The following is a 27,226-nucleotide window of genomic DNA, read 5'->3' on the forward strand; positions in this document are numbered from 1 at the left end:
ATCGTAGTTCACTTATACCAACTACATCTAACTTTAGTCTATCCATCTCCCTTTTCAGACTCTCTAATCTACCACAACGATTCAAACTTCTAACATTCCATGCTCCGAGTCGCAGAATGTCAGTATCCACCTTCCTGACGATTGCCCCCTCTCATGTGGTCCTCACCCGGAGATCCGAACAGGGGACTAGTTTACCTCCGGAATATTTTACCCGGGAGGAAGCCATCATCAGTACATCATTCGTACAGAGAGAGCTGCATGTCTTCGGGAGTTAGTTACGGCTGTAGTTTCCCGTTGCTTTCAGCCGTGTAGCAGTATCAACACAGCTAAGCCATGTTGAGTATTATTACAAGGTCGTATCAGTCAATCATCTAGACTGCCGCCCTTGCAACTTCCGAAAGGCTGCTACCCCCCTTTCGATGAACCATTCCTTATTCTGGTCTCTCAACAGATACCCATCCGATATTGTTGCACCTGCGGCTCGGCTATCTGCTTCATTGGGACACGCAAGCCTCCCCACCACGGCAGGGTCTCATGGTTCGCAAGGGAGGTATATATATATATAAGAAAACATAAAGGTCCATTAACACTGCCTTGAGATATTCCCCTCTTAATTATTATAGGGACAGGTAAAGCTTCGCCTACTCTAATTCTTTGAGTTCTATTTTCTAGAAATATAGCCACTCGTTCAGTCACTCTTTTGTCAAGTCATATTGCACTCATTTGCACTCCACCAATAGAGCATATGAAAAATCAGATCAAAAATTAGATGTATGGCTTTTCAGGCGTTTGCTCTATTAACCAACATTTCGTCTTAGGTCTGACACTAGACTCATCAGAGTGGGATGTGTCAGACCCTACCCACTGATGCTGGGGTCTATGCAGGTGACCTTATCAGAAGCCTCTTATGTGGCACAGTCTGATAACTGCATACGGGAGATAAAACTCCACATGCTCTATTGGTGGAAAAATATCTAATTCCCTCTATGGGAATTTAGAATTACCATTGGAATTGCTAGGCGGGCATTAATTCCATTGTGGAGTTTTATCTTCCGTATGCAGTTATCAGACTGTGCCACATAAGAGGCTTCTGATAAGATCACCTGCACACACCCCAGCATCAGTGGGTAGGGTCTGACACATCCCACTCTGACGAGTCCAGTGTCAGACCTAAGACAAAATGCTGGTTAATAGAGCAAACGCCTGAAAAGCCATACATCTAATTTTTGATCTGATTTTCGATATGCTCTATTGGTGGAAAAATATCTAATTCCCTCCATGGGAATTTAGAATTACCATTGGAATTGCTAGGCGGGCATTAATTCCATTGTGGAGTTTTATCTCCCGTATGCAGTTATCAGACTGTGCCTCTTATAATGGGCTTGTGATAAGTTCACCTGCATACACCCCAGCGTCAGTGGGTAGGGTCTGACACATCCCACTCTGATGAGTCTAGTGTCAGACCTAAGATGAAATGCTGGTTAATAGAGCAAATGCCTGAAAAGCCTTATATATGATCTGTTTTTGACAAGCTCTATTAGTGAAAAAAAAAAAAAAAAAGAAATATCTAATTCCCTCCATGGGAACTTAGAATTTTCCATTCCATTTAGGATGTATATATTGTACAGTTAGGTTAGTTTTGTTTTCCTTTTTTGCACATTAAATCACATCTTTTCTTAAGGTTAGGGACCCCACTGCAATGTCAAATGTGCAGAAATGGGGAATGTACTCATCTAACGAAAAGTAAAGTCAGGAGCGTGGTGTAAGCACGCAAGCCCATGTGTTAAAATAAATGAAATTCCAAGATTTGTTTTGATATGTTAAGTATGTGTGTTGGCATACACTGTACATTTGTAATAAATTCTGATTCTCAAGATGGACTTTATCAAACTGAAGAACAAAAAACCAATCTGAGTTATGTAAAATCTGGATCATTTGATACTCTTGCTATTTTTAAAATATTTATCTTGTATATTTTAATAAACAGATTTTCCTCCAAAACTGACGTCATGCTTTGCCTTACTTTATTTGTAGTTTAATTCACCTCACCATGTCCGTATTTAGTTATATGTTCCACATCAAAATCCAGGGTGTATGTATTTTTGGGCATTATGTTATCATAGTTTGGACTGAGCACTCCTGGGATCGGCTGACTAGTCTGGGGCAAATTACCTTGATGGTTAAAATGGGGACACCTGTTCCCTTAACACCGCTCCCTAGGCCACGTTTCCCTGAATGTACCTAGCTATAACCCTTCTAAACAAATTTCCTAACTTATATGTACCACTGCGGTTTAAGTGAAAGCCATCTGAGCGCAGATTCCTATCTCTTACCCACCCATTCGGATCTAGAAATCTCACTCCCAATTTCCCACATACCCTTTCCTTAGTCTCATTTAAATCCCCAATCACCTTCCAGTCAGTATCCCTCCTACACAGTATTCCACTGATAACAATCTCCACTTCCTTAACCCCAATGCACCTGTAAGCGGACTGGTACGCGCTCGAGCGGCTGGGCCAGGCCTCCACAAGCGGACTGGTACGCCGAGATGCAAGGTCGCATATTGGAGACATTTGTGACATTGGTTGGCTTTTTCCGGAAACATTTCTAATTGAAATCTGTTCTTGGTGTCTCAAAGTGTCACCAGAGTGCTCTGGTATGCTTCTTTGACAAAGAGAATTCATTAAAATATCGATCGAGAAATCTGTATTCTGTTGTTGACAAGATGGCTGAGAAGGAAGTTGCTTGCTCGCACGAAATGCTCAGTAATAGTGAAATTCAAAGCATATTTGATGTTTTAGGCTCTGATTTCAGCAGTGTTAGTGAGGAAGAATTTATTAATGATCCTGTGTATGAATGAACATGAAATATATCACCAGAGATCTTTCGCTTAGTAATATCGTACAACATGGAACTTTCTCCCGCCCCTCAAGATCCGATTACCACTGCCGGATTTGAACCTACGATTTTGGTACCTGGATGTGAACACTTTACCACTGATCCTCAGACTGAATCTTAAGAATAATAATACACCGAGTGAGACATACGGATACAGGTTCGAATCTCATCATTCGCTTACTCGTGATTTATTTCCCATTAGTCCCTTATTTTCAAATCAGTCAAATGTGAGGCTCATGTCGTACTGGTGTCCTATTATTTCCTTATTTCAAAATCAGGCAAATGTTAGGCTCATATCGTACTGGTTTCCTATTATTTCCTTATTTCAAAATCAGGCAAATGTTAGGCTCGTGTCGTATAATTATGGCCATAACACACACTAAAGAACTTCCGAGGTGATATAAGTTAATGAAAAATTTAAGATTTCGAAGGGATTTTTTATGTGTTATATTTCTGTATTGTTCTGTTTTTTGTGTCATGAGCAATAGTGTGGAATTTCTCAATAATATAAAACAGGTCCTGTGATAATATGTGCAGTCGATCACCCACTATAATATTTTAACCCAAAAGCTTGCAACAACCAGGTTGCATACTAAAAATTGGCGGATTCCTAGCAATGTCAGAGCAAAGGGCGGGTGGGTGCTTATGGGTTAAACTTCGCCCTGCTGCATTTACCAGGTCCCACACAGCCCCAACTATGTTGGTACTTATAACTGCTTGTCTTATGTTATTAGTACCAACGTGAAACACTACCACCTTCTCCTTTCCCTCCTCCTTCTCTTCTACTTTCCTCAATATCTGCCTTAACCTTGGATAACACTCTACCCTGGTACCCTTTCCTCCACACACTTTCCCGACATGTCTAACAATGGAATCCCCCATGACCAGAGCCTCAACCCTACCCAGCTCATTTGATCCCCCCCCTCCTGGTCAGTGCTATCTTTCCTGATGGCTGCAAAAGCTACTTACTCCTCTTTTTTCTCCATCCCATGACCCTGTTCCACCTGTCTTTTCCTATTCTGTACTCCACATTTCCCTTTCCTACCCCTTCCCCTTCTCATATTTCCAAACTTCTCGGCTACACTTCCCTGTTCCTCATCTTCCCTCGGTTATTCTACCTGCAGTGACTCGTACCGATTTCTCACCGACACCTGTCCTGAATTCTGATCTTGAATGGAGCCCTTAGCCTGCAATCTCCTTCCCCTTAAAACATTAGACCACCTGTCTTCCACAATTCCCTCCTTTCCTTCCAATCCCTCTATTACACCTATTGTATCCTGTAGGCCTCCCTCAAACAATGTACAGGATACAGTAGGTGTATTAGAGGGATGACTTGTACGCTCTCTCCTTTACACCCTTACTACATCCCTAAATACTGTCATAACCATGTGGAGAGATCTGTAAACTTTCTCAACAACCTTGTTAATATGATTACGCCGATGAAGGTCATTCCTTATATTGACACCTAGATAACTTACCTACATTGTTTCCCTTAAGGAACTATCACCCCATCAACACAATTAAAATTGAGCGGACTTTTCCTCTTGGTGAAATCTGCAACTTGACTTTTCGTCCCATTTACAATCATACTATTGTCTGCTGTTTATCTCACTACATTGTTCAAGTCCCGATCAGTCAATACTGATCTGCATTTTGGGCAGTCGTTCAGGTGGCAGATTCCCTGTCTGTTGTTTTGCTAGCCTTTTCTTAAATGATTTCTGTGACATTAGAAGTTTATTGAATATCTCCCTTGGTAAGTTATTCCCCTTGCTGTTGCTTAAAATGCTCCAAAAGCTGATGGCACTAGACTATATTAGCTGTAGTGTTGATTAGGGGGGGGTCTTTGGGGGCAGTGGAGAAAATATCACGTTTCGATTCCATTCTAGCCAGCTGAAACTAGGAATTATAGGAATTATTTTTTAAAAGCAATTTTTACAAGCACTGTTGTCTTGTTGCCTAATTCTTTCCTTTGTATTATTATTAGCAAAATTACTAGTGGAAATATGTACAAAATGATGTTTGTCACAGCTGTAAATGATTCGTAATTGTATATTCAAACTACTGTCCTCGTATATAATTGTAATATTGTTCCTTCGGTGAAAGTTTTATTGTATAGCATTGAATCAGAATCTCAAAAAAACTATTATTACCACACAAGAGTAGACAGACTGTCAATTTTTATCTCCCTATCAAAATTTGCTCAGAAAGCATCAAAGAACTTACCATTTTGTAGCCTTTTTTTCCTTCCTGTTTTGATGTATATAACCTGCCCGCTATATCCGACAAACCCGAGTACTTCTTGTTGTCTGTATATTTTTTGCCCCTCACTTCTAATTATCAATCACCACTACTGTATAATATTGCTGTAAAAATTATTATATTTCTGTTGTTTGTTTCAGTATAAAGACAGTGGATGTAATTTGCTACTCCAGCTCATCTAAAGACTTCAGTTGCTGTGTAAAATGGACGAGAATGTGGAGGTCAAGGAGGAACCAGTCTCGCTTGAAGGACCATCATATACATCATTTGTGAGTATCATTCTGGATTATTTGTTAGTAATTGGAATTTAATACATGTTTAAGTACTCTGTATTAAAGAGATTTTTGCTATTACTGGAATTGAATTCTTATAACATACTACTCTTTTAGTTTGTCAACTTTCAGGATTATTCTAAATCATTCATCACATTTTAAAAAATCTATAATTTATGAAGTAATTCACCTGGTGAAATATTTGGTGTATAGTAAGAATCATAAACTTTCCACATTTTAAAAGGTGCCTCTACAAGTGTTTCACCCGGGTCGTAGCCTGGTTAGGCTCCTACTCCTTGTAGCATGTTGCAGTCAGTAACCATGACATCGGCTGGGATGTGATTTATTTATATTGGAAATGGTGGGTAGTTGTGCCCTTGCACTTTCTATTCACGCTACTCTTCTTTACTCAGTGCACTGATTTCTAGTGGCCCGAGCAAGTGGCTGCGCAGTTGGGGTCGTGCGTGATTTTCCGTATTTTCCCATTTTCACACCAAGAAAATACTGGGCCGTACCTTATCTAAGGATACGGTCGCTTCCTTCCCGCTCCTAGCCCATTCCTCCCTCATCGTCACCACAAGACCTGTCTGTGTTGGTGTGACGTAAAGCAACTTCCATATGGCTGACAATGTGGGGAATGTAGTCACGAGTAGTGGGTACCTCAGTGTAGATAGCTCAGGTTTGAATCCCAGTGAGTTTTGCCTGAAACTAAGGGCTGATTTCAGTGCCATGGACTTCATCTTCTTCATTTGGTAAAAGTAACAGTGACAGATAGCAACTGGTTGGTTCCTGTGAGACAAGCCTGTCACATCTGCTACTTGGCTCACTGCTTAGGGACAATGTTGTCATGTCTGTTGGGAATTTGCTATTTTTTTTTTTTTTTTTGTTCGTACTTTTCAGCTGATTGACTAGATTTGATGATCAAGTTTGATAGTTGTTTTTTTCCAACAGTCATTTTATTATGGGCATATGTGGTCCTATACAGAAATTGTCAGTGTGATTTTTGAAAGTTTTTAGTGTTTTTTCATTTCTCTGCTTTTTCTCTTTTTTAGTTTTTCCTCTTCTGTTGATTTCAATAACCAGTTTGTTTGCTTCTTGATAGCAAAAGTTTGTTCGTTAATGTGGAAGATGTACAGCCAGCTCCAAAGGGAGGGATGCATTTATCTGAATCTGAACCATTTTGTTGAGTTTTTGTGATTTGACAAACCTGGAAAACATACGCAGAACATCTAAAAATTGTGCGAATCGCTAAAAACCAATGTTAGGTAGACAGAAGTGGATAAATGTTACTTATACTTGTCCAGCCGAGCTAACTATCGCTTGCAGCACAGGAAGATCACCTTTTGTAGTGAGCCCTAACACCAATCCTGAATGGAGGCATTAGAGTAATGTGCAATGTCAGTGTTGCTAAAACAATAATACCTAGTGGTGCTATTTAAAGGATGTCTTTAATAAATACCAACAATCAATAATGTCTGGTGACCTAAAAGGTTATGTAAATACCTCTAGTCATCTTCATTATTGCATCCAATCCAGTGGTCTGAGAGTTACTCTTTCCAGATAGCAATACAGGAACATGAAATTACCAGAATAAATTTTCAGTTACGTCCGTCAAGGTACTCAAAAGGCTCTTTGCTTTAGGGGCTGAACAAATGTATTATTCTTGTGGACTTCCGTTCTTATTCCCTATTGAGAATGAGGAATTTACATGACACATATCTGGAAAGTGTGATGGTTCAGTGTCCCATTGAAATGAAATATGTTATAAATAAAAACATAGAATGGCAAAATCATTGACCACTATAAATAACAACAGAGAATGGCAAAACATTGACCGCTACCACTTCCACCATGTAACTATGCTAGTATCACCTGACATCTTCCAGTTCATAAATACTGCAATAGCTGTATTGGTGTTCTACAAAATCTATAGCAATAGAAGGTATCCTATGATTACCTTTTTATTGTTACCCTATTAAACACATCACAAGACCTGCAAGAGTTCATGTATTAGTTTAGGAGATGATTCTGGAGTTTAAAGGTGTTATGGAAAGCCATGATGTCAGTATGATAAACAGATTGTAGTAAATGTAAGGAACAGTTGATAGCTAGAGAAGAAGCTGGTAGGACAGAGTGAGATGGTACAGAAAGCTGCATGGACTAATGAGCAGAGCACGTTAGTAATGATAATACCTTGTTGCTTTTTTCTCAGGAATAGTTCTAGTAAACATAGATTTTGGTAGTGCCTGGAAAGTATTATTTAAAATAGTGACATGTCATTTTCCGTGATCATGGTTCAGTCCTTAACCTGTAATTGGTAGCACTTATCTGTGGGATGGTTGCAGACCTCAAGCATACACCAGTATCTCTTTTTAACAGATATCGTGTTGTTTCTTTTGGTGCTATACAGTGGAGGGCTGATATGATCATTGGAAGGGTCATAATATCAAAGCACCACCTCACTGACAAAAGCCATAAGATTTGTTATATTGTACCTTTCCATGTGCATTATTAATTGTTGCATATAAGTTATTGATTACGGAGATTAGTGTAATACTGAACATAAAAAGCATGTATTAAATATTTTGATGAATAACAGGTTATTGAACTAATTTGGAGCATTGTGTTTGTCCTGTATGATTACTTCAAAGGTTTCTACAGATTTATTCAAATTCTTGCTCTGAAGTGGCGATCATATAACTACAGAAGCCAACTTCTGCAATATTCAGCTCCTTAACCGTTAATTTTTTATTTTTTTTTGCTATTGGCTTTACGTCGCACTGACACAGATATGTCTTATGGCGACGATGGGACAGGAAAGGGCTGCGAGTGGGAAGGAAGTGGCCGTGGCCTTAATTAAGGTACAGCCCCAGCATTTGCCTGGTGTGGAAATGGGAAACTATGGAAAACCATCTTCAGGGCTGCCGACAGTGGGGTTCGAACCCACTATCTCCCGAATACTGGATACTGGCTGCACTTAAGCGACTGCAGCTATCGAGCTCGGTAAACCCTTAATTGACATTATGCATACACGGGGGACACCTGCAAACCTCTGGCACAAATCTCTGTTTTGCAGATATCCTCTGATTTATTCCTTTCCATAGATGTATCATGATGCTTGGGAGCTAAACGTTTTAGTCATTTAGTTAATCATTGAACTCTAATGGATCTTGTCAGAGAGAAAGAATTATTTTATAAAAGGAAATGCCTAGGACTGAGCAAGTGGCAGCTTGCATTCAGGAGATAGTTGGTGCGAATCCCACTTTTGGCAGCCGTGAATAAGTTTTCCTGTGGTTTTCCATTTTCACACCAGGCAAATTGTAACAACTGTCTGGGTTATATGCAGACACTGACACTCTGGCTGTCAGTTAAGCAATACCTGACTGCTAGCAATTAAAAGTCTGAGTGAATATTTCTCTTTCCTGTCCTTCACCGTCACTATTTGGTTCCATTTCTTCAAATTCATTCTATCCTGAATTTCATTTAGTTCACTCATTTTGGATATTCATCATATATGTAGACCCTTTACTTAATTCTTATTTTATCCTCGTTTATGGCTAATGTCGCCTCATATTTTCTCCTTTTGTCATCACTCCATCTGGAACTACCTCTCTCTTCTTCTTGATCCCGATGGTTTGCTTTCTGTCTTTTTCTTTTATTTCTCTTGATTTGATTTCTCATCAGTCTGTGATTAGTCCAATGTCTATTTTACTGTCTGGTTTCTGACTAATGGATTGAACAACCGTGGAGCAAAACTCTGACATGAATATCTTCTTGAATGTATTGCAAACAAGAGTATTACTTCAACACTGCAAAAATGGTTAATGGGTTTCAAAACTTTCATAGTTAATTTTTGAGAATGCGGAGGAAACTTTTCTAAAAACAAATTTTCTCTGGAGTTTATCTCACTTCAGATGGGACAATCTCAGTAGAACATGACATCAGTGCAAGAGTAAACAGTTAAGCTGCATTGCCAACTGGAATCAACTGTTTGTGGAAACTAAAATTTCCATGTTCTGGATATTTTAACATGTATATTGTTTCAGTTAGTAGTTAAACTAAATGTACAGCAATACAAGTTGTATAACCAGGGTAGTTAATTCTATCTAGTGTTTCAGAGAAATACAGTGGTCTAGTGTCTAGAACAATGCTGTAGATAGAAGAAGCTTTGATTGCTGTGTTAGATAGGCAGACAGGATATTCATGATATTCTCTATTAAAGCATGCAAGTGAAAATAATTTCAATTATAATTTACTCATTATCACCACATGGTACTTTCTGCTGTTGCAGCCCTGGTTAGTGTTGGTGCAATGAGGCATTTTAATATTGCCATACTGGAAAGAGGGCCAGTACTATACAGTATATTGGAGCACGATTCACTGATGTCTTGCTGTTGAATAGATCTTCTTTATTGAGTCTATTTTATTACATAGCAGTTTGTAAGGGTTGACATCAGTGTGATTGAAGTTCACTTTGTTCGTCAACATACAGTTTTCAGAGTTTGTATGGAACAAGTGTTCTTGCTACCTGTCCACAAACTGTTCATGTGAGAAAACACTAATTGGTTACAGGTATACACAGAAGAAATTTCAATTTTTTATTTAATTGGCACATTATTCACATCAAATTCTACTCTTGTGTTTCAATTTACCAAGACCTGATCTGACCACTGATGTTATGAAATGGTCCCAACCTTGGAAAAGGGATTAGTTTTTAAAGCATTAAAATAGAAACAATCTCTGAAGCTGTAATTCTTTGACCCTTTACTCATTGAAGTGCAGATTGAAAATTTAGTGCATGGTTGTGATGAAAGTACAGGGTAGTCACAAAGTTCCAATTTCCTGATCTGTTGTCTTGTATTCTTATTGTGTCTATGTGTCTTTACACTATCCTCTTGTACAGATAATGTTGGAATTCAAGAGGACAGATTGCAGCCAATATTCAGATTTAGGAACAAGAATTAGGATTAGCAATAATTTATCACAGAAATGTTTGAGAAATTTGCAACCTCCTTGAAATCATCTGTCATGACTTACAATGATACTACCACCTACAACAGTATAAAACATGTCTGTAATCCAAAGTGCCTCATCCTGTACAGTGCACAGGGAGTAAGTTTCACTTTACCCTAATACTTGTTTGTATGCTTGGTCTGTACTTTCAACCATAACTTTATGCAAATAGATAAATGATTATATTTTTAAAGTGGGGTCTTAAGTATGAATAGAAAGGACATCAACAACAATCAGAAAAAAATTATACAAAATATATGAGGATTATACCCAACCTCAAGTAAGTTATGTCTTAAATGTGATGTGAGCTTTCTGAAGACATTATTGCCTTCCCTTCTAGATAGACCTTGAAAATGGCAGTTAGTATTATCTGGACAAGGAGTGACGTTTTTCTTTCAAGGTAGCGTTTTACACTCAAAAGTGCGGCGATGGTTTCTGAAGTTTCTGAAGGTACAGATTTTAACTTGAATTCGATCAGCAGAATCAACGTACCTGCAGGACAATGAAAATATTTTTCCTACTTCTGATTTTTTGATGCATGTGCTTTTATTGAAAAGAATTGTCTTTTTATTAACTAGTTTCTAGTTCAGAAATGGAAAATGTGGATACATAACACTTAGCTTTACTGTGGGTCCACATAAATGTTTACGAGCACAGTGGATAAGTTTAGAAGTGCAAGGTTCAGAAGATTGGTTGAAATGGACACAGTGTTATGCAAACAGTTCTTCAGCAGGTGCAAATTTCATACTGTAAGCACTGCCTTAAAGATCCACTTGTTCATCACTGTTTACATCATGTTTTACATCCCTATAAATGCAGAAATTAAATAAATAGTTACTGCACTGACTCAGATGTGTATATTCCTTCTGTAGTTCACAATTAGAAACACTCTTCCACTTTGGTAGTTAATATTATTTTCATACATCTTAGCACTGACAAATACAGCGTATTTCACAAGTTGTGTGAACTCTAGACAACCTCTTACTGGAACCACAACTGCAATGAATTCCTTTTAAGGGAAGTACATGCATTTACAATTTTCAGTATTGTTGGTGTTTGTTTTACCAAAGCGTGCAAGTGAGTGGTTAATTCATTGCCTTCTTTTTATCACTGTGTGAAGTACCTAACAAGAGTCAGATTCAACATTGGTTTTCTTTAATTTCCTAATCATCATTCTACACACTATTGATGGTGTAAGCTGTGCTGTTGTTGGTTGTCCAAAATCTTCAAATTATCATCAATCTGATACAAAGAAATATGAAAGAAATATTTTTTCAGCAATACTATTTGGTTAGTCAATACAATTTTATTCGTGCAAGGGCAATGATAACTACAGACAGAAGAACAATTGTCAGGTCAGTAAATGAAGTATAAAAACCAGTTATGTGTTTTTTTATGTTTACACCTCTCTTGTTATTGGTAGTCTTACTTGTTATGAATGCGTATTGCTGGTTGCCTAGTGACGAGGACAGCCCATGCGTATATTTCATAATAGTGTACACTCATGCCCTAATTGTCGTAAGTCTACTGCTATGTTGTGTGTAAGATTCTCTTTTCTGAAATACAACCACGCAACAAGGATTGGAATTCATATTCAGAAACCAAAATGAAGCAAATTTCAAAAAGGACATTTTCAACTCTACATAACTTTGTCAGTGGGCAACAACTACCTTGCATGGGGGTTCGGAATTGATATTTTGATGGTCAGGTTTATAACCTGCAAAGTAGTTTATTTTGGTTTTGAAATTGCTGTGTGCTTCTTATTTATGTCTGTTGCTGTATTAGTTTAGTTGTTCATGCAGAAATTGACATAATGATTGCTCCCATTTGTTCACTGCATTGGTTTGATCCTAAATCAGAGACTCGTGATGATGTTATAGTACTGTACATTTCCAGTAAACCGACTAGAGAAGGTGACAGTAAGTAGTTGAGTTGTGAGATGTAGTCTCCTCAAAATACAGGAACTACATGTAGGCATTAATGTAATATGATGCTGAGCCAAACTGTATAGAACTGGTCATCTGCAGTGCATCTCTACCTTAAAATAGTATATAAAGTTAATGTAGAATTTGCCTCTCACTTGCGCTGCTACAGTATGTCCTGTTCTACCCCCGCGATGTTGCCCATTTCCTGATAATCCAAATTCTAATCTAATAAAATGATTGCATGGTTTTATAGAAAACTAGCTTAATGCCCCTTTTTCATACGGGATAATGTGTTACCTTTATTATTCACAACATATAAGAAAAAGCTCTCTTCTTTTCTTAACTAGCTTGTGATAAACGCTTGTGCCATATTTCAGCTCTGTGCCATTGTGGGGAGTGTGTGATTTTGAGTTCTAGGTAGTTCCCCAAATTCACCTCATTGTCACAATACATCAGAACAAAACAATTCTGCTTTTCCTAATTAGCTTATAAGGAAGACCTGTGCTCCTGGAGTGTGAGAATTATTGTTATTGTAATTAGGTGAGTAACCCACATTTCACCACTGTAATCACAACACTTTGGAACGGAACATGGCCCAAGGTCTCAAAGCAAGCTATCGGAGTCAGTTTTATCTGCCCTGACGGTTTCATTTGCACTCTGCTGATGGCATCCAAGAACACATTTCTGATGCCGATAGCTTACGCTGAAACCTATGACAAGAACAAGAAAAAATTGACAATCTTGTTAGAATAAATGCACAAAAATTGGTGCCGCATTTCTTCAATTTTTTTAATATTTATACTAAAATGACCCCCACCTATTGCTAGGTCTATAAAAGAATCTTGGTGGTGATACATGAAACCAATTAGAGTATGAAATATATACAGTAATATTCCTAAAAATTTAGACTTTGTGATGTGACCTTCCAACAGTTAAATAATGTATATCTTCTACAATACTTGGCGTAATTCATTGAAATCAGACAGTGTATATCATAATAGATGTGAGAGTTCAGGAAAAATTATCACAGGTCTAATACCACAATTTTAGGTTCTAGATGACATTTCATGATTTTTTTATGTGTCTTACACTTTTGACTGGTACTGTAGTGGAGTTAAACCTATTTGACCCTCTTAATAAAAATAAAAGGTCTGAATGAAACAACCTTTCTTTCCTTAAAAATACTTTATAAGAAACAATTGTGCCAATTATCGGCCTTTTACCTTTGTGGAAAGTGTGATTTAAATGTTGCATTTTAGATATTGTAGTTATCCCAATCTCAGCATGTTTATCACAAAACATTTGAATTTTAACATTTCTACTCTTCCTGATATACTTTCAAGAAATGGCTGTGCAAAATTGTATCACTGGCATTGTGGGAAATGTAGATAATGTATTTAAGTGTAGTTGCCACAATTTCACCCCTTTCAATGCAAAACACCAGAATAAAGTGGTTCTGCCTCCTGCCCTGCTGAACGACTGCCCAGAGCCTCCAACCCCTCGTGCTTATATAGCCGAGTGGCTTGCACGTGTATAAGGGTTGAAAGCACTGGCGCAGCCGTGCAGGGCAAGAGGCCATGAACCGTGGCATCCCTCTGAAGGAGTGGATGCCACCGTGCTTTATTTTATAATATTATACATGCGTGATGGGGTTACAGACCTTATCAACAAATAGAACAAAGGCAACAAAGGAAAACATACAAATAACTAAAATGAAGATAGAGATACATATATACCCTATGGGAAGCGATCTGGTGGCTTCTTTCGTCGAGGGCTGCGTCGAAGTGTTCTCATCCGTTTGAGCTTCTTGACTGGGTGTTGTCTCTCGTATTCGGTCGGTCTCCGGAGAGGGCTCCGCGACGCTGGAGGAAGCACAACGTCGGAAGCCGGTGGTGTAACCGCCATCACTGTGGAGCTGGAGCTGCTTAAGCTGCTGCTGCCCCTTGACCTCGCCCGCGGCGAGTGCCGCGCCCTCTTCCTCTTGTCTGTAAAGGGCAGCTGACCGCTCTGGCGGGCGGGGGTTGGAACTGGAATCCGGCTGGTAACATCGCCACTTCGTCGCCCGTGGCCTGGTCGACTTGTATTGCGGAGTTCCAGCCCCTGGATAGGGCAGTGTACAAGAGGTTTGCCCGATTGAAAGCATACTTCTTTTGGGCCGGGTCGAGAGCGTACCAGGCCGAGAGGAACCACAGGATGGTCATAACGTCATGATGGTCCCGGCCACGTGCAAGCCACTCGGCTATATAAGCACGAGAGGTTGGAGGCTCTGGGCAGTCGTTCAGCGGGGCAGGAGGCAGAACCAACTAAAGGCAGCAGTGACGTGAACCTCGGGCTCACCCCACGTCACACCCCGCAGGGATCATCGGAGGAATGTCCAGCGCTCGACCCACGAAGCAAACGACGTTATCCTACCAAGTTGTACGACGCATCCGCACTAAGCCTCAGACACGTAGTCAAGCCTCCGATCCAACGGTCATCACTCCGTTAGTCATTAGAAGAACCATGGCCGATAGACAACAGCAACCAGATCCAAACGCCGCAGCACCTCAGCCACAGGCCCCAGCACCTCCGCAACAACCGGCGCCTCCACTGACACTACAAGATCTTACTAATGTAGTCAATCAACTTGCTCACAACATGAGGACTCTCACCGATCATTTTTTAGAAGACAATCAGCAACTCGACGACTCCAGAGGAGAGATGGAGGAACCCGAGCAACCGTGGCCCTTTCGGAGTCTACGACCCACCACATACAGCAAGGGTCTCGATACTCCCAGCGACCAGAAAGTCTACCAAATTGCGACCACACTGGAGGGCATGCTTCACATGCTACCAGCGGGCCGGGATCATCACGACGTTACGACCATCCTGTGGTTCCTCTCGGCCTGGTACGCTCTCGAGCCGGCCCAAAATAAGTATGCCTTCAATCGGGCAAACCTCTTGTACATTGCCCTATCCAGGGGCTGGAACTCCGCAATACAAGTCGACCAGGCCACGGGCGACGAAGTGGCGATGTTACCAGCCGGATTCCAGTTCCAACCCCCGCCCGCCAGAGCGGTCAGCCGCCCCTTACAGACAAGAGGAAGAGGGCGCGGCGCTCGCCGCGGGCGAGGTCAAGGGGCAGCAGCAGCTCAAGCAGCTCCAGCTCCACAGTGATGGCGGTTACACCACTGGCTTCCGACGTTGTGCTTCCTCCAGCGTCGCGGAGCCCTCTCCGGAGACCGACCGAATACGAGAGACAACACCCAGTCAAGAAGCTCAAACGGATGAGAACACTTCGACGCAGCCCTCGACGAAAGAAGCCACCAGATCGCTTTCCATAGGGTATATATGTATCTCTATCTTCATTTTAGTTATTTGTATGTTTTCCTTTGTTGCCTTTGTTCTATTTGTTGATAAGGTCTGTAACCCCATCACGCATGTATAATATTACAAAATAAAGCACGGTGGCATCCACTCCTTCAGAGGGATGCCACGGTTCATAGCCTCTTGCCCTGCATGGCTGCGCCAGTGCTTTCAACCCTTATACACGTGCAAGCCACTCGGCTATATAAGCACGAGGGGTTGGAGACTCTGGGCAGTCGTTCAGCGGGGCAGGAGGCAGAACCAACTAAAATTTATAAGAAACACTTGTGGAAAAGTGCAGCCCTCAACTTTTGTGGGGAGTGTACAATTTAATGAGATTGTTTTTTAGAGCAGTTACTCCCATTTTACCCCATTTGTCACAAATTTTTGGAATAAGAAATCTTTGGTAAACAATTTACTGGTCTGTAACTGCACTGTCTGGCTAGGAGAGGAAAGCAACCAAAAACTACCTCACTCCTCATTTCCTTAGTGACACCTTGCTCTCCATTGCTGCTGATTGAGGCTGGTCTCTGTCTTAAGGCTGAGGACTTCACATACAACAGGAGATATGGAAGAGACCTATTTCATGCTGAGCTGTACTTGCCGGTACTCTATGTAATACATCATACAAATATATTTTGAAGTTTTGAATTTTTCAGAATTATTTTGTTTAGGATGAATAGAACAATTATTTATTGATGTTTCAGCATATTTTAGAAGGTTTAATTTTTAATGTAATTGCTCCACAGTTCAAATACATCCCTGAGGATTAAAAGGGACACTTTCCCACTCCTGAATTACGCTGTGCTGACATGTTTAAGGGATCCCCCTATGCAGAAAGTTTCTGGAAAGCATTAGTGATGCCTTGAAACTGAATTATGAATATTTATACTCATTTGTTGGTGACTAGAATGCCACATGTATCTAAAGAATGTGCCTAATATATTAACTTTTCCATAGGACAATTACGAAGGTGCAGCAGAAATTATTCATATGAAAGAAGAAACCAAATCCGAGTATGTGGAGCCTGAACTAATGCAGGTGGACATATTTGAGGTAATCTAATAATTTTATAACCTGTTTTGTGATAACGATTGTAAAAGAACTGCTGAGCAGATTTCAATGACTGACCACTTTTTTTAAAGCTCTCAACTTGAAGGTCTTTGTTTGACTATCTTCTGTTTGTCATGTTTAGCGTCGGAGAGCTCTGAAGTCGTCTGCCAGGTCCTCCTTTGCCTTGCTTGCAGCTGACAGTTTGCTCATAATGTGTCCCATATATTCCATTCTCCTCATTTTAGTTGTTGTTTGTTTGATCGTACTCTTATACACTACTTACATATGATGTAACTATTTAATATTTGCATGCATTTTTATGATCATGCCATTCGTTACAGCACTGTTGACATTACACGTAACCATATCTGACATCTCTTAATATCATAAGCAGAAGAATCCTAATTGATAAGAGACATTCAAACATTAACCCAACGACAAACACTCCATTTCCCAGATAAGATTCAACAACCTTTTTTAAAATAAAATTACTTCTCTCATGTTGATTTTAATATTATAATAAATTTATTTCATTCCCTGTATTTTGAATATGCATATTTCGAGGTTACAACTCCACGCAGACCATGTGTTGCCTTGAGCTACTCGGGAACACTCGTAGTCAATACTCGGCCAACTAGATCTACAGTACGTTGTGCTTAAACTAGGCAGAGCGACTCTCCAAATCGGTCATGGTTAATATATATATCGTGCAGGCCCTGTGTTGCAATAATTACCACTAACTGGTGTTTTGAAACTATATTTCATCAATATTTGGGATCATTTTATAATTTCTGATTATAATAATAAATAATAATAATGATAAAACCATTGAAGGTGTTTTATGGGTATAATTTCAGGGACATACTTCTTGTTACAAGGTGTTTCTTGTGAAGATTGTTTGGCTTTAGATTGTGTCAACGTTTTCGTAGATGGTGTATTGAAGTATGAAATAATGATGGGAGAGGATAGTATTGAAGGAACTCAAAATTTCATTTAATTGTGATCATGCAAGAACAGTGGTATGCAACTTGCCCACAATGGTTATTAAGATACTTGTATGAAAATTATTAAAACCCACTTTCACAAACATGCTTACATGTTAATAACTTGTTAGGCTCCTTGGATAAATACTTTTATGAGCTCGGGTCAGCAGCTCATTTTCTGGTTTTCATCCTCATTTTCAACATGGTCCAAGATTTCTCAACATTTGCCAGTATATCCTCATCTCGAACACTGTTCTGTGGCCTCTACACCAGTCAGTAGTATGGAGATGATGTAAAACATTATTCTCCTTTTGATCACTACGACACAGGAGTTGCCTCATGCTCATAGCTTTCTCTATCATTTTGCCAGAATGGCCCCATGTTACACCTGAGATATGCCACATCTTTTACCCTCTTGAGCAACTGCTTGTTCAAGTGGTGCAGGTTTCTTTGTTGTCCCGTGTATACTCAACTGTACAGAAATTCACTGGCAAACAAATACAGTACATTTACTTTGAATATCAATCATCAATGCGAAAAATGACTGCTGTTTATAAATAATTTTCAGATCCAATTATTATCTTGTCATACTTAATGTTTCCTCATTTGAAGCAGTGAAAGTACGGCAATAATCGACAAATAATAACTGAAAATAAGATCATCTGTAAGTACTGAGATTGAAACATTCATACAAACATCCACATTCAATGAAGTTCACAATAAATAAATTTCAGTTTTGTATCGTCAAGTTATTTCAGGTGATTGAACTCCCTTTTCTTGTACGATAAAATATTTAAAATACATTAAATGGAAGCATGAAATAATCATGATGATGACAAGTAAATGAAATAAATCAATTACCTTGCATTACTTGAGGAAAGAAATTGGCAAATACATGTATCATATGATGACTTTGCAAAGGTGAAAAAATGAGAGTATCCTCCTAATTCAATACATTATATATATTCCATCATTAGACAGAGTAACCAAATTCAAACATGTTTCGGCTCGTTTGAGCCATCTTCAGTGAAAATGAGGGGGGTTGAAATAATTTACATAATATAAGTTGAAAAATGCTAAAAAACATAATGAAGGAGCAATGAAAAAAACAAAGAGAGCCTAGACAGAAAAAAAATTAGCACAAATATACAATATTACGTCAATATGCAGAGCAAAAAACAACTCACTGCGACAAAATTCAGTGAAACAGGTGTTAATTTAAAATAATAATTGAAACTAAAAACTGTGTTAACCTAAGAAACAAAGGAATGAAAAACAAATGATGCAGATGGAAATGAACAATAGGAGCACATGGTGAGGTTGTGGACCTCATAGTTTACAAAATATTGGTTTAGTAACAATAACAAAACAGGTTGAAATCACTGTCGAAAATCATCCTTGTAGAAACCCATTACAGATTACAGATTAAAACTTCATTGACGGTTTCCACTAGATCACTTACAGTTTACTATGCATCTGTCTTCTACCTAACACAGCTTCTCAATTTTATATCGCGGCCCTTCCGACCCTTTATAATAAGGCAAGACACCAGCCAACATTATGAAACAATAATCAAGAAAGGGCCTGCTAGATTGAGAAGATATTGAGAATGCTGCTGTTTCTAAATCTTTAAATTTTATTGGTACCTTTTGCTTGTCACAGGCTTTTCGCATGCATGCTATGTGAGGCTTGGTTTCTCAAAAATGTTTGCTCCCGTTCCCCTCCTGACCAATTTGATGTGGTGGGTTTCTACAAGGATGATTTTAGACAGTGATTTCAACCTGTTTTGTTATTGTTACTAAACCAATAGTTTGTAAACTATGACGTCCACAACCTCACCATGTGCTACTATTGTTCATTTCCATCTGCATCATTTGTTTTTTCATTCCTTTGTTTCTTAGGTTAACACAATTTTTAGTTTCAATTATTAAATTAACACCTGTTTCACTGAATTTTGTCGCAGTGAGTTTGTTTTTATGCTCCGCATATTGATGTAAATATTGTATGTTTGTGCTAATTTTGTTTCCGCCTAGGCTCTCTTTGTTTGTTTTTTTATTTGCTCCTTCATTATGTTTTTAGCATTTTTCAACTTATATTATGTAAATTATTTCAACCCCCCCTAATTTTTCACTGAAAATGGCTCAAACGAGCTGAAACATGTTTGAATTTGTTTACTCCGTCTAATGACGGAATATATATAATGTATTGAATTAGGAGGATACTCTCATTTTTCACCTTTGTAAGGTGAAAACCGTCACTACGGAATGATTCTAATATCTTGTAATCATATGACGACGTTGATAATATGTGAAAGCAATAATGAATTCTACTTACGTTGTATTGAACCAACAACAAGTACTCCTTTCTACTGCAGTGCACTGCTTGAAAATCAACAAAAAATGGGCTTAAATAAATTGATGATAAATAAAAACATGTGGGTTCAATATTATGAAGAATGTAAATCTCAACATGCAGTAGATAATCCCTATTTAGTGTTTTTGCAGGGATCTGATTTTGTAACATTAGATGGGGGTTTACTTTAAATTGAGATTTCAGTAGAAAGTATACTTTTTCCAGAAATCATTGCCTGTATTAACATAAATTGCACCATCACTCATTCAAGGAGATATCTACCCTAAACACTGTACTGTAGTTACAGTTTAGTGCTGAAGGTTTCTCTTGTGTTCAACTGCTGCTGTTATTTTAAGCAAGAGACGTGTGTTGCAGCATAACTGTCTTTGGCTCAGGTCATTCTTTGAAAAATAAATATATAATTCATGCATGCTTGGGTACAGCCTAAGAAATTTGTTCCTTTGCACTATCATCATGAGGGCCAGGATTATGAAAACATGTCATCTTTTAACAACAGACATTGCTAACTTGTATAGAAATGCTGATCATATTTCTAATGCTCATTTATTAGGTCATTTTTTGCCATTTTGTATTTTTAGGTCATTTTCTAAAATTATACATCATTATTTGGTCATTAGTAGACTATATTATAATTTTTGAGTTATTTTCTTGCATGTTTGAGGATTTTGAAACATTTACACATGTGGTATTGGATATTATTGCAACTTTAAGTGAGAATGAATAGGGAGACTTGAGAATCTTCACAACACTTTGCCAATCTGGGGGATAAAGAAAGTTACTTCTTGGACATGTCCATGTTCCAGGAGAGACAGTCTTTCTCATGAACAGTCACGATTTTCTTCTGAAGATGCAGACCAAAGTCCTTTGTGAAATGTAAGGAACTTCACCTTGTTTTCTTGACACGGCAAAAGATCACTATAATGTCTATAACATATAGCAACTCAATTAGTACATTGATTGTTAAATTTCATTTAATATTCATGTCTTTTTAAAATTTTCTGATCATTTTACTGGGTTTTTGCCATCATGTTTGAGATCATTATTTAAACATATTTAGGTCTTCAAAATCCTGGCCCTGATCATTGGATCAACACAATCCAGCTGAGTATTTACTGAAGGCTATGGTTAATGATTCACCACATATGCAGGAAAATGTGGTTGCTAGATAATGGATCATTATCTCATACGTACATTTCATTGTGCACTGTTATGCCGCTCACATTCAGTCTGCAAGCCTCTGCGAATAAACGAAATGCTTCAATAATCCTCCATTTGTGACCAGCTCTGTAGTTTCTTTTAGTTGTACACCTCTTAAAACTTTGTCAGTAAATGCAAAACTGCTTTGATTTGAGTTTGTTCTTAGAAGGTTTTATACAGTTCTCAATATAAATCAGTAAAGATAATATTGTTGCCCAAAACACATTAAAATCTGTATAAAATAGCAATTGGTTTGTTTAAAAAAATTTGCAGATGTTTTCCAAACAGTGGCTTACTCATTAGCATGATATTTTCTAATTCCAAAAGTTTAAACAAGCATATTCAGTTTCATTGTTATAAATTGTAATAGCATCACTCCTGAGGCTTGTTCAAATGTTTCCCTTTCCTTACTTCAAACGGCTTCGCCTAACCTACATTTACCATGCATTTGTTAGATCTCTGTAGAGTAATGATAACCCTTTCACTATATATTTACACGTGAACAGACTTTCTGAAATGTAACCAAATGTGAAAGTACATAACCTAATCTCTGAAATTAGTTATCCTCATTGCTGTATCTTGGGAAGGAGAAGTATCACATTCCAATTTTATTTCAGTACCTAGTACTAAAAATATGCGAACGTTTACTTCAGTCTTCATTTCTAAGGAGTTTGTCAGTGCACTTATTACAAATACATTTGTTTACACTGGTAGTGGGGCATTATTACTTTAATGTCAACGGCCCCTTTGAACGCTGGGGAGAGCTCTCATGCATGTAGTGAAGAATTACAATGGAAGATGATCTATCACATTCTGTTTAAATGCTGGAGTAGAGTGTATGAATTTGGATAACAAAACTAACATGCCCAAATTTGCCTGTAATAATGACTGAATCAGTAGAAGGGTTCTCACTGTAAACGAAGGATATTGCACAGATTAATATAGGAATTTTTGAAGGGCATAATAATATTGTCATTATAATGCTTTTCTCTTCTACTGTACTACAGCGACCGCTGTCGGATGTGTATCTGAATCTCACTTTAGACCTAAGTGTCTGCGCTCTAAATTCCTCTTCTGCCTTGAATCTTCCTTAGCAGGTTTATGACATCTTTATCATAGGTTTCTTAATGTCCCATAGCCATAATGAACAGAAATAAATACATGAAAATTTTAACAGTTCCTTACGCTAAATGCAGATTTTGCCCTAATGTGAAATATGCTAAATTGAATATAAAATTGCATTGCTTTCATGGTATAATTTTTTGGACTTGAAATTTCTTTTGTTAAATACAGGTTTTCGCTAAATTGAAGCCATGCAAAATCAGGGTTATACTGAATATTACTCTCTCATTACTTAAAAATCATGTCCTCTTATACTTGTATATCTGATTTTATCACTATTGAAATATATCATCGGTTAAAATTTATTGTAGTCATGTCATACGTTTGCCTTTTTATGGTGCATTGAACCTCTTTCTATGGAAATATCATTTTATTTAGATATCAGAACCAGTATGCCCTCATTGGTTTAGGATAAATTATCCCTTCATACATCGTAGCATGCTCATTATATTAAGCATTAATTTCCCCTCATTTATTTACTTTATAATCCCAAATGCACCCACATTTTTTTGTAGAAAATGTCTCTTCTAAAAATTGGGCATGAGTCTTATTGAAGCCTTTCACTTTGCGGCACGATACTTCACACGTCTTAAGGAATGTTACATTTTTAGTGTATTTTAGTTCTAAGGGTTGGCACCGGATTCACCATGTCTTGCGACGGCATTTGTTTGAAAATAACAATTGGACATGTGTATACTGTATTGTTATCTATTATGTATTTTACGTGATAGTTGAGGCAATTTTAAATTCTGCACGAGAAATGTGTGGACACTAGATGGTCGTATTGTGGTTCTGCTTCCAGACGGCACTAAGAAGATTATTACCATGAATGCGGATTTGAAATCTTTAAAGTTTTAGTGGGATAAACAATAACAACTATGTTTCTTGTAATTATTATTGTTATTATTATAATGTTCTTAAGAATGTGTGAATGTGTGTGTAAGTGCCTGCAAGTGATTGTTAGCTGTCTCTTTCTCCAGGAAGTCGAGGTGAGTTTCCTTCTTCTAAATAGCATGTATTGTTATCTTATAATCTACTTGTTAGAATTTTTAATATTCAGCTAGACAGTTATTGTGCACCTGGACCTGACCTTGGCAGTGACGGTATCAATAATCCCTCCCTCCCTGTCTCTCCCTTCTCAACAGGTACTCTGTTGAAACAAGCATTGTCATCCTTGTCTTACAACCTACAGTGTTGCCATGTAAATGCTCTTTCTCTTCCGGCGCATTACGATGAAATTCAAGCAATACTAACGGAAAATAATTTACATATTACTTTGCATATCTGAAACCTGGCTGACTCCTAGCATTCCTTCCTCCAGGGTTGATATTGATCGATATGATCTAATACGTTTCGATCGGTCGGATGGAAGGCATGGTAGCGGGACAGCGATTTACTGTAGGAATGATCTAAAGAGCCAAGTGATATGTACTTCTTCCCAGAATGTACGAACGCAGCCGGAATTCATGTTCATTGAAGTAAATATCAACAGACAAAAAGTGATGATTTCTGTCATATATAAACCGCCTGGTGTAACTGATGTGACCGAATTCGAAACGTTTTTACTAAACTTCCAGACTTTAACTGTAACCTACTTAATACGACTGATGACAGTAAACGATTAGTAGATTTGTTTACTACTTGTAACATGACTATTCTCTTGCTACAACCCACGAACCACGTGTATGCAACAAACCGTTCATCACACACACTCACAGATGTCATTATAACGAACAACCCTGGTAAAGTAATAATCCATGCGCAAATCCCTGTACCATCCATTTCGACCCACGACCTTATATATTTATCGTATTCCCTCAAAGTGCCTAAATACAGACCCATGTACATAACTGTTAGAAATACGAACGACTTAAACTTGGATTACTTGAAATATGACGCTTATCAACTACCGTGGGACCGTGACTCTAAATGATACTGACGCTAAAGTTAACTTGTTTAATACGATGGTAAAGAACTTATATGACAGACATGCCCCCAAACGCCGAATAGAAGTTTCTCGCCCTTCTTGTCCATGGCTAGATGATGAAACCAAGAGAATGATGGTCCACCGTGACTTGTTATTTCGACATTATAAACAAGCCCTAGATGACACAGACTTCGAATCTTACCACAATTTAAGAAATCGCACAAAGCAATTAATCAAAAATAAAAAATGTGCATATTTCCGGAATTTAGCTAACAACATAAATTCTAATTGTGCATGGGACCAACTTAGAGCTCTGGGAATAGGAAAACATCAACAGAGACAGATAACTCCTGACATTCCACTTGATGAACTGAACGATTACTTTAGTAGAATAAATATTCAACCTACCCAGTTAACTGCACCGACTCACTGCCCTCCCATCCGGCCAATCCACCATTTACATTTCACATTGTCACAGAAAATCAGGTTAAAAAGGCTTCATACTCGATTAAATCAAAGGCCACATGTGTAGATGATATTTCCATTGGTTATTTACATAACATTGTGCGTGCTGTCCTCCGTATACTGACGCACATACTGAACTATTGTTTACCAAACGGAACTTTCCCAACTGTCTGGAATACAGCCAATATTATACTGGTACCTAAGAGTTTACACCCGCAATCACCCTCTGGCTATCGCCCGGTGTCCATACTCCCTGCGCTTTCTAAAGCCTTTGAACGTTTAGTATATGAGCAGGTTCTGGAGTACCTAAATAAAAATGCTCCTTTGGACCCTTTGCAATCCGGATTTAAGAAGGGGCACAGTACTGCGACAGCACTTTTGAAGGTTTCTGAAGACATTAGAAATGCTATGGACAAACAACTGCTTACTATATTTATCCTCCTTAACTTCAGTAGTGCCTTTGACACTATAGACATTCAGACTATGATAAAGAAAATGGAACTGCTAAATTCTGACCTGGCTGCACTTAGTTTTTTAGTTCTTATTTGAGTAACCGTCAAACAGCGTGTAACAGTAAACAACAAGGTCTCTAAATGGAAAATGAAACTTAGTGGTGCCCCACAGGGCAGTATTCTAGGGCCCTTACATTTCTGTATGTATATCAATGACATACCATTTGTAACAGGAAATAACACACACCACCTCTATGCTGATGATCTTCAGATTTATCGACACTGCAAACTTCAGACTTAGATGAAACAATACAAGATATTAACAATGACCCTCGATGACTCAGTATATATGCACAAAGAAATTATCTTATACTAAACTCCACAAAATCTCAGGCAATCATAATTGGTACTCGAAAATTACTGAATTGCTCAAACAATATTGCAATCCCGCCTATCCTACTGAATGGTAACATTATTCCCTACAGTTAAACAGTTGAAAATCTCAGCGTAATTATAAATGAAACACTTGATTGTTCTGATCATATGAAAATCATCTGTAAAAAGATTTTTGGTGCCCTTCACCCTCTTAAACGGCAAAGGGATGTATTTTCATTTGAGCTTAAGGCCAAACTAATACAGACACTGGTTCTCCCTATTCTTGATTATTGTGACGTTGTTCTAGTTGATATGACAAGAGAAGAAACACTTAAACTTCAACGAGCACTGAATTCCTGCCTGCTATTTATTTACAATATCGGGTACGATGTTCATATTACCCCATACTATAAGGATCTCTCATGGCTGAAGCCTGATAAACGTCAGCAGCTACACATTTTAACGATGGTGTTTAGAGTACTAGCGGAAAGTCAGCCACTGTATATCTCTTCTAAATTCACCTTTTTATCATCATTTCACAACTTAAGTACACGTTCCAGATTCCCTCTTTCTATTCCAGTGCACCGCACAAATAAAATTAATAGATCATTTGTAGTGACCGGCGCCAGATTATGGAATTCCCTGCCAGCTCAGGTCAGAGAAACTAGCTTTTTACAAAGATTTAAGGTCACCTGCCGAGACTACCTGCTGAGGACAGCTAACTGAATGGCTGAAGTATGAATGTGTGCGCACCTGAGGATTAGTCTTTATTAAGAGTTTTTACTATTAATTAGTTTTATTATTAAGTTAGTAATGTATTTAAATTTGTTCTCAATTCTATTACATTTTTTGTTTGGTTTTAACTATTTTAAATATCTCAGTATTTTATTTATGATTTTGATTAGTATGTGGTTAAGTGGAAGAGAGGGCCTCGAGTCCTAATTTTGCCACTAAAAAGGTATAAATAAATAAATAAATAAATAAATAAATAAATAAATAAATAAATAAATAAAATTATCAGGAATCCTTCTGCCGGTAGGAAATACAATGTAGATAAATTTTGTATTTGAAATTGAGGAATGAACAAAGATTTTCTTTTAAATAGTAGTGGTGATCATAGAGCTTTCCGCAGGCAGAGTACACAGTTTCCTGAAATTGAAAGGATTCTGTGCAAATATGAAATATAAAGGCATGAATTGGGATATGACTTTTCTACCAAAATAGGCGTATTGAAAACATTAGAAATAACAAAAGGACTTCCTACACCAGAGTTTAAAGCAAGCCGAGAGTGAATCAGAGAAATGGGCTGAACATTATAAGGCCTACCACAATTTCACATCGTGTTCGTACTGCCTTTGAAGAAAAACTTTCTAGTGCAATATAATTTGGTTTGCAAAAGAAAAATTAGTATCTGCTTTCCCAAATTGGAAATGCAGATGAGATACCCATCTATTTTGAAATGCTATTGGACAGTACTTTGAGTGTTAAGCTGTAAAAGTGTTACCATCAGAACTCAGGACTCCAGTTGGATGGGCAGTCTGCTACTGGAAAACTGGCTGAAATATGT

The 27,226-nt window shown here is 38.1% G+C and overlaps 1 protein-coding gene across 1 annotated transcript in view; it reads left to right on the forward strand.

The window, feature by feature from the left end:
- Window positions 1-5,318: 5,318 nt before the first annotated feature.
- Window positions 5,319-27,226, forward strand: part of LOC136874642 (zinc finger protein 343-like) — a 243,509-nt gene continuing 221,601 nt past the window's right edge. The window contains exons 1-2 of the mRNA XM_067148268.2: window positions 5,319-5,426; window positions 16,673-16,768. Of these exons, the coding sequence (XP_067004369.2) occupies window positions 5,361-5,426; window positions 16,673-16,768 (162 nt within the window). The 5' untranslated portion in view covers window positions 5,319-5,360. The remainder of the gene's footprint in view (window positions 5,427-16,672; window positions 16,769-27,226) is intronic.

This window comes from Anabrus simplex, chromosome 5 (genome assembly GCF_040414725.1).
Source record: "Anabrus simplex isolate iqAnaSimp1 chromosome 5, ASM4041472v1, whole genome shotgun sequence".
Lineage (NCBI taxonomy): Eukaryota > Metazoa > Arthropoda > Insecta > Orthoptera > Tettigoniidae > Anabrus > Anabrus simplex.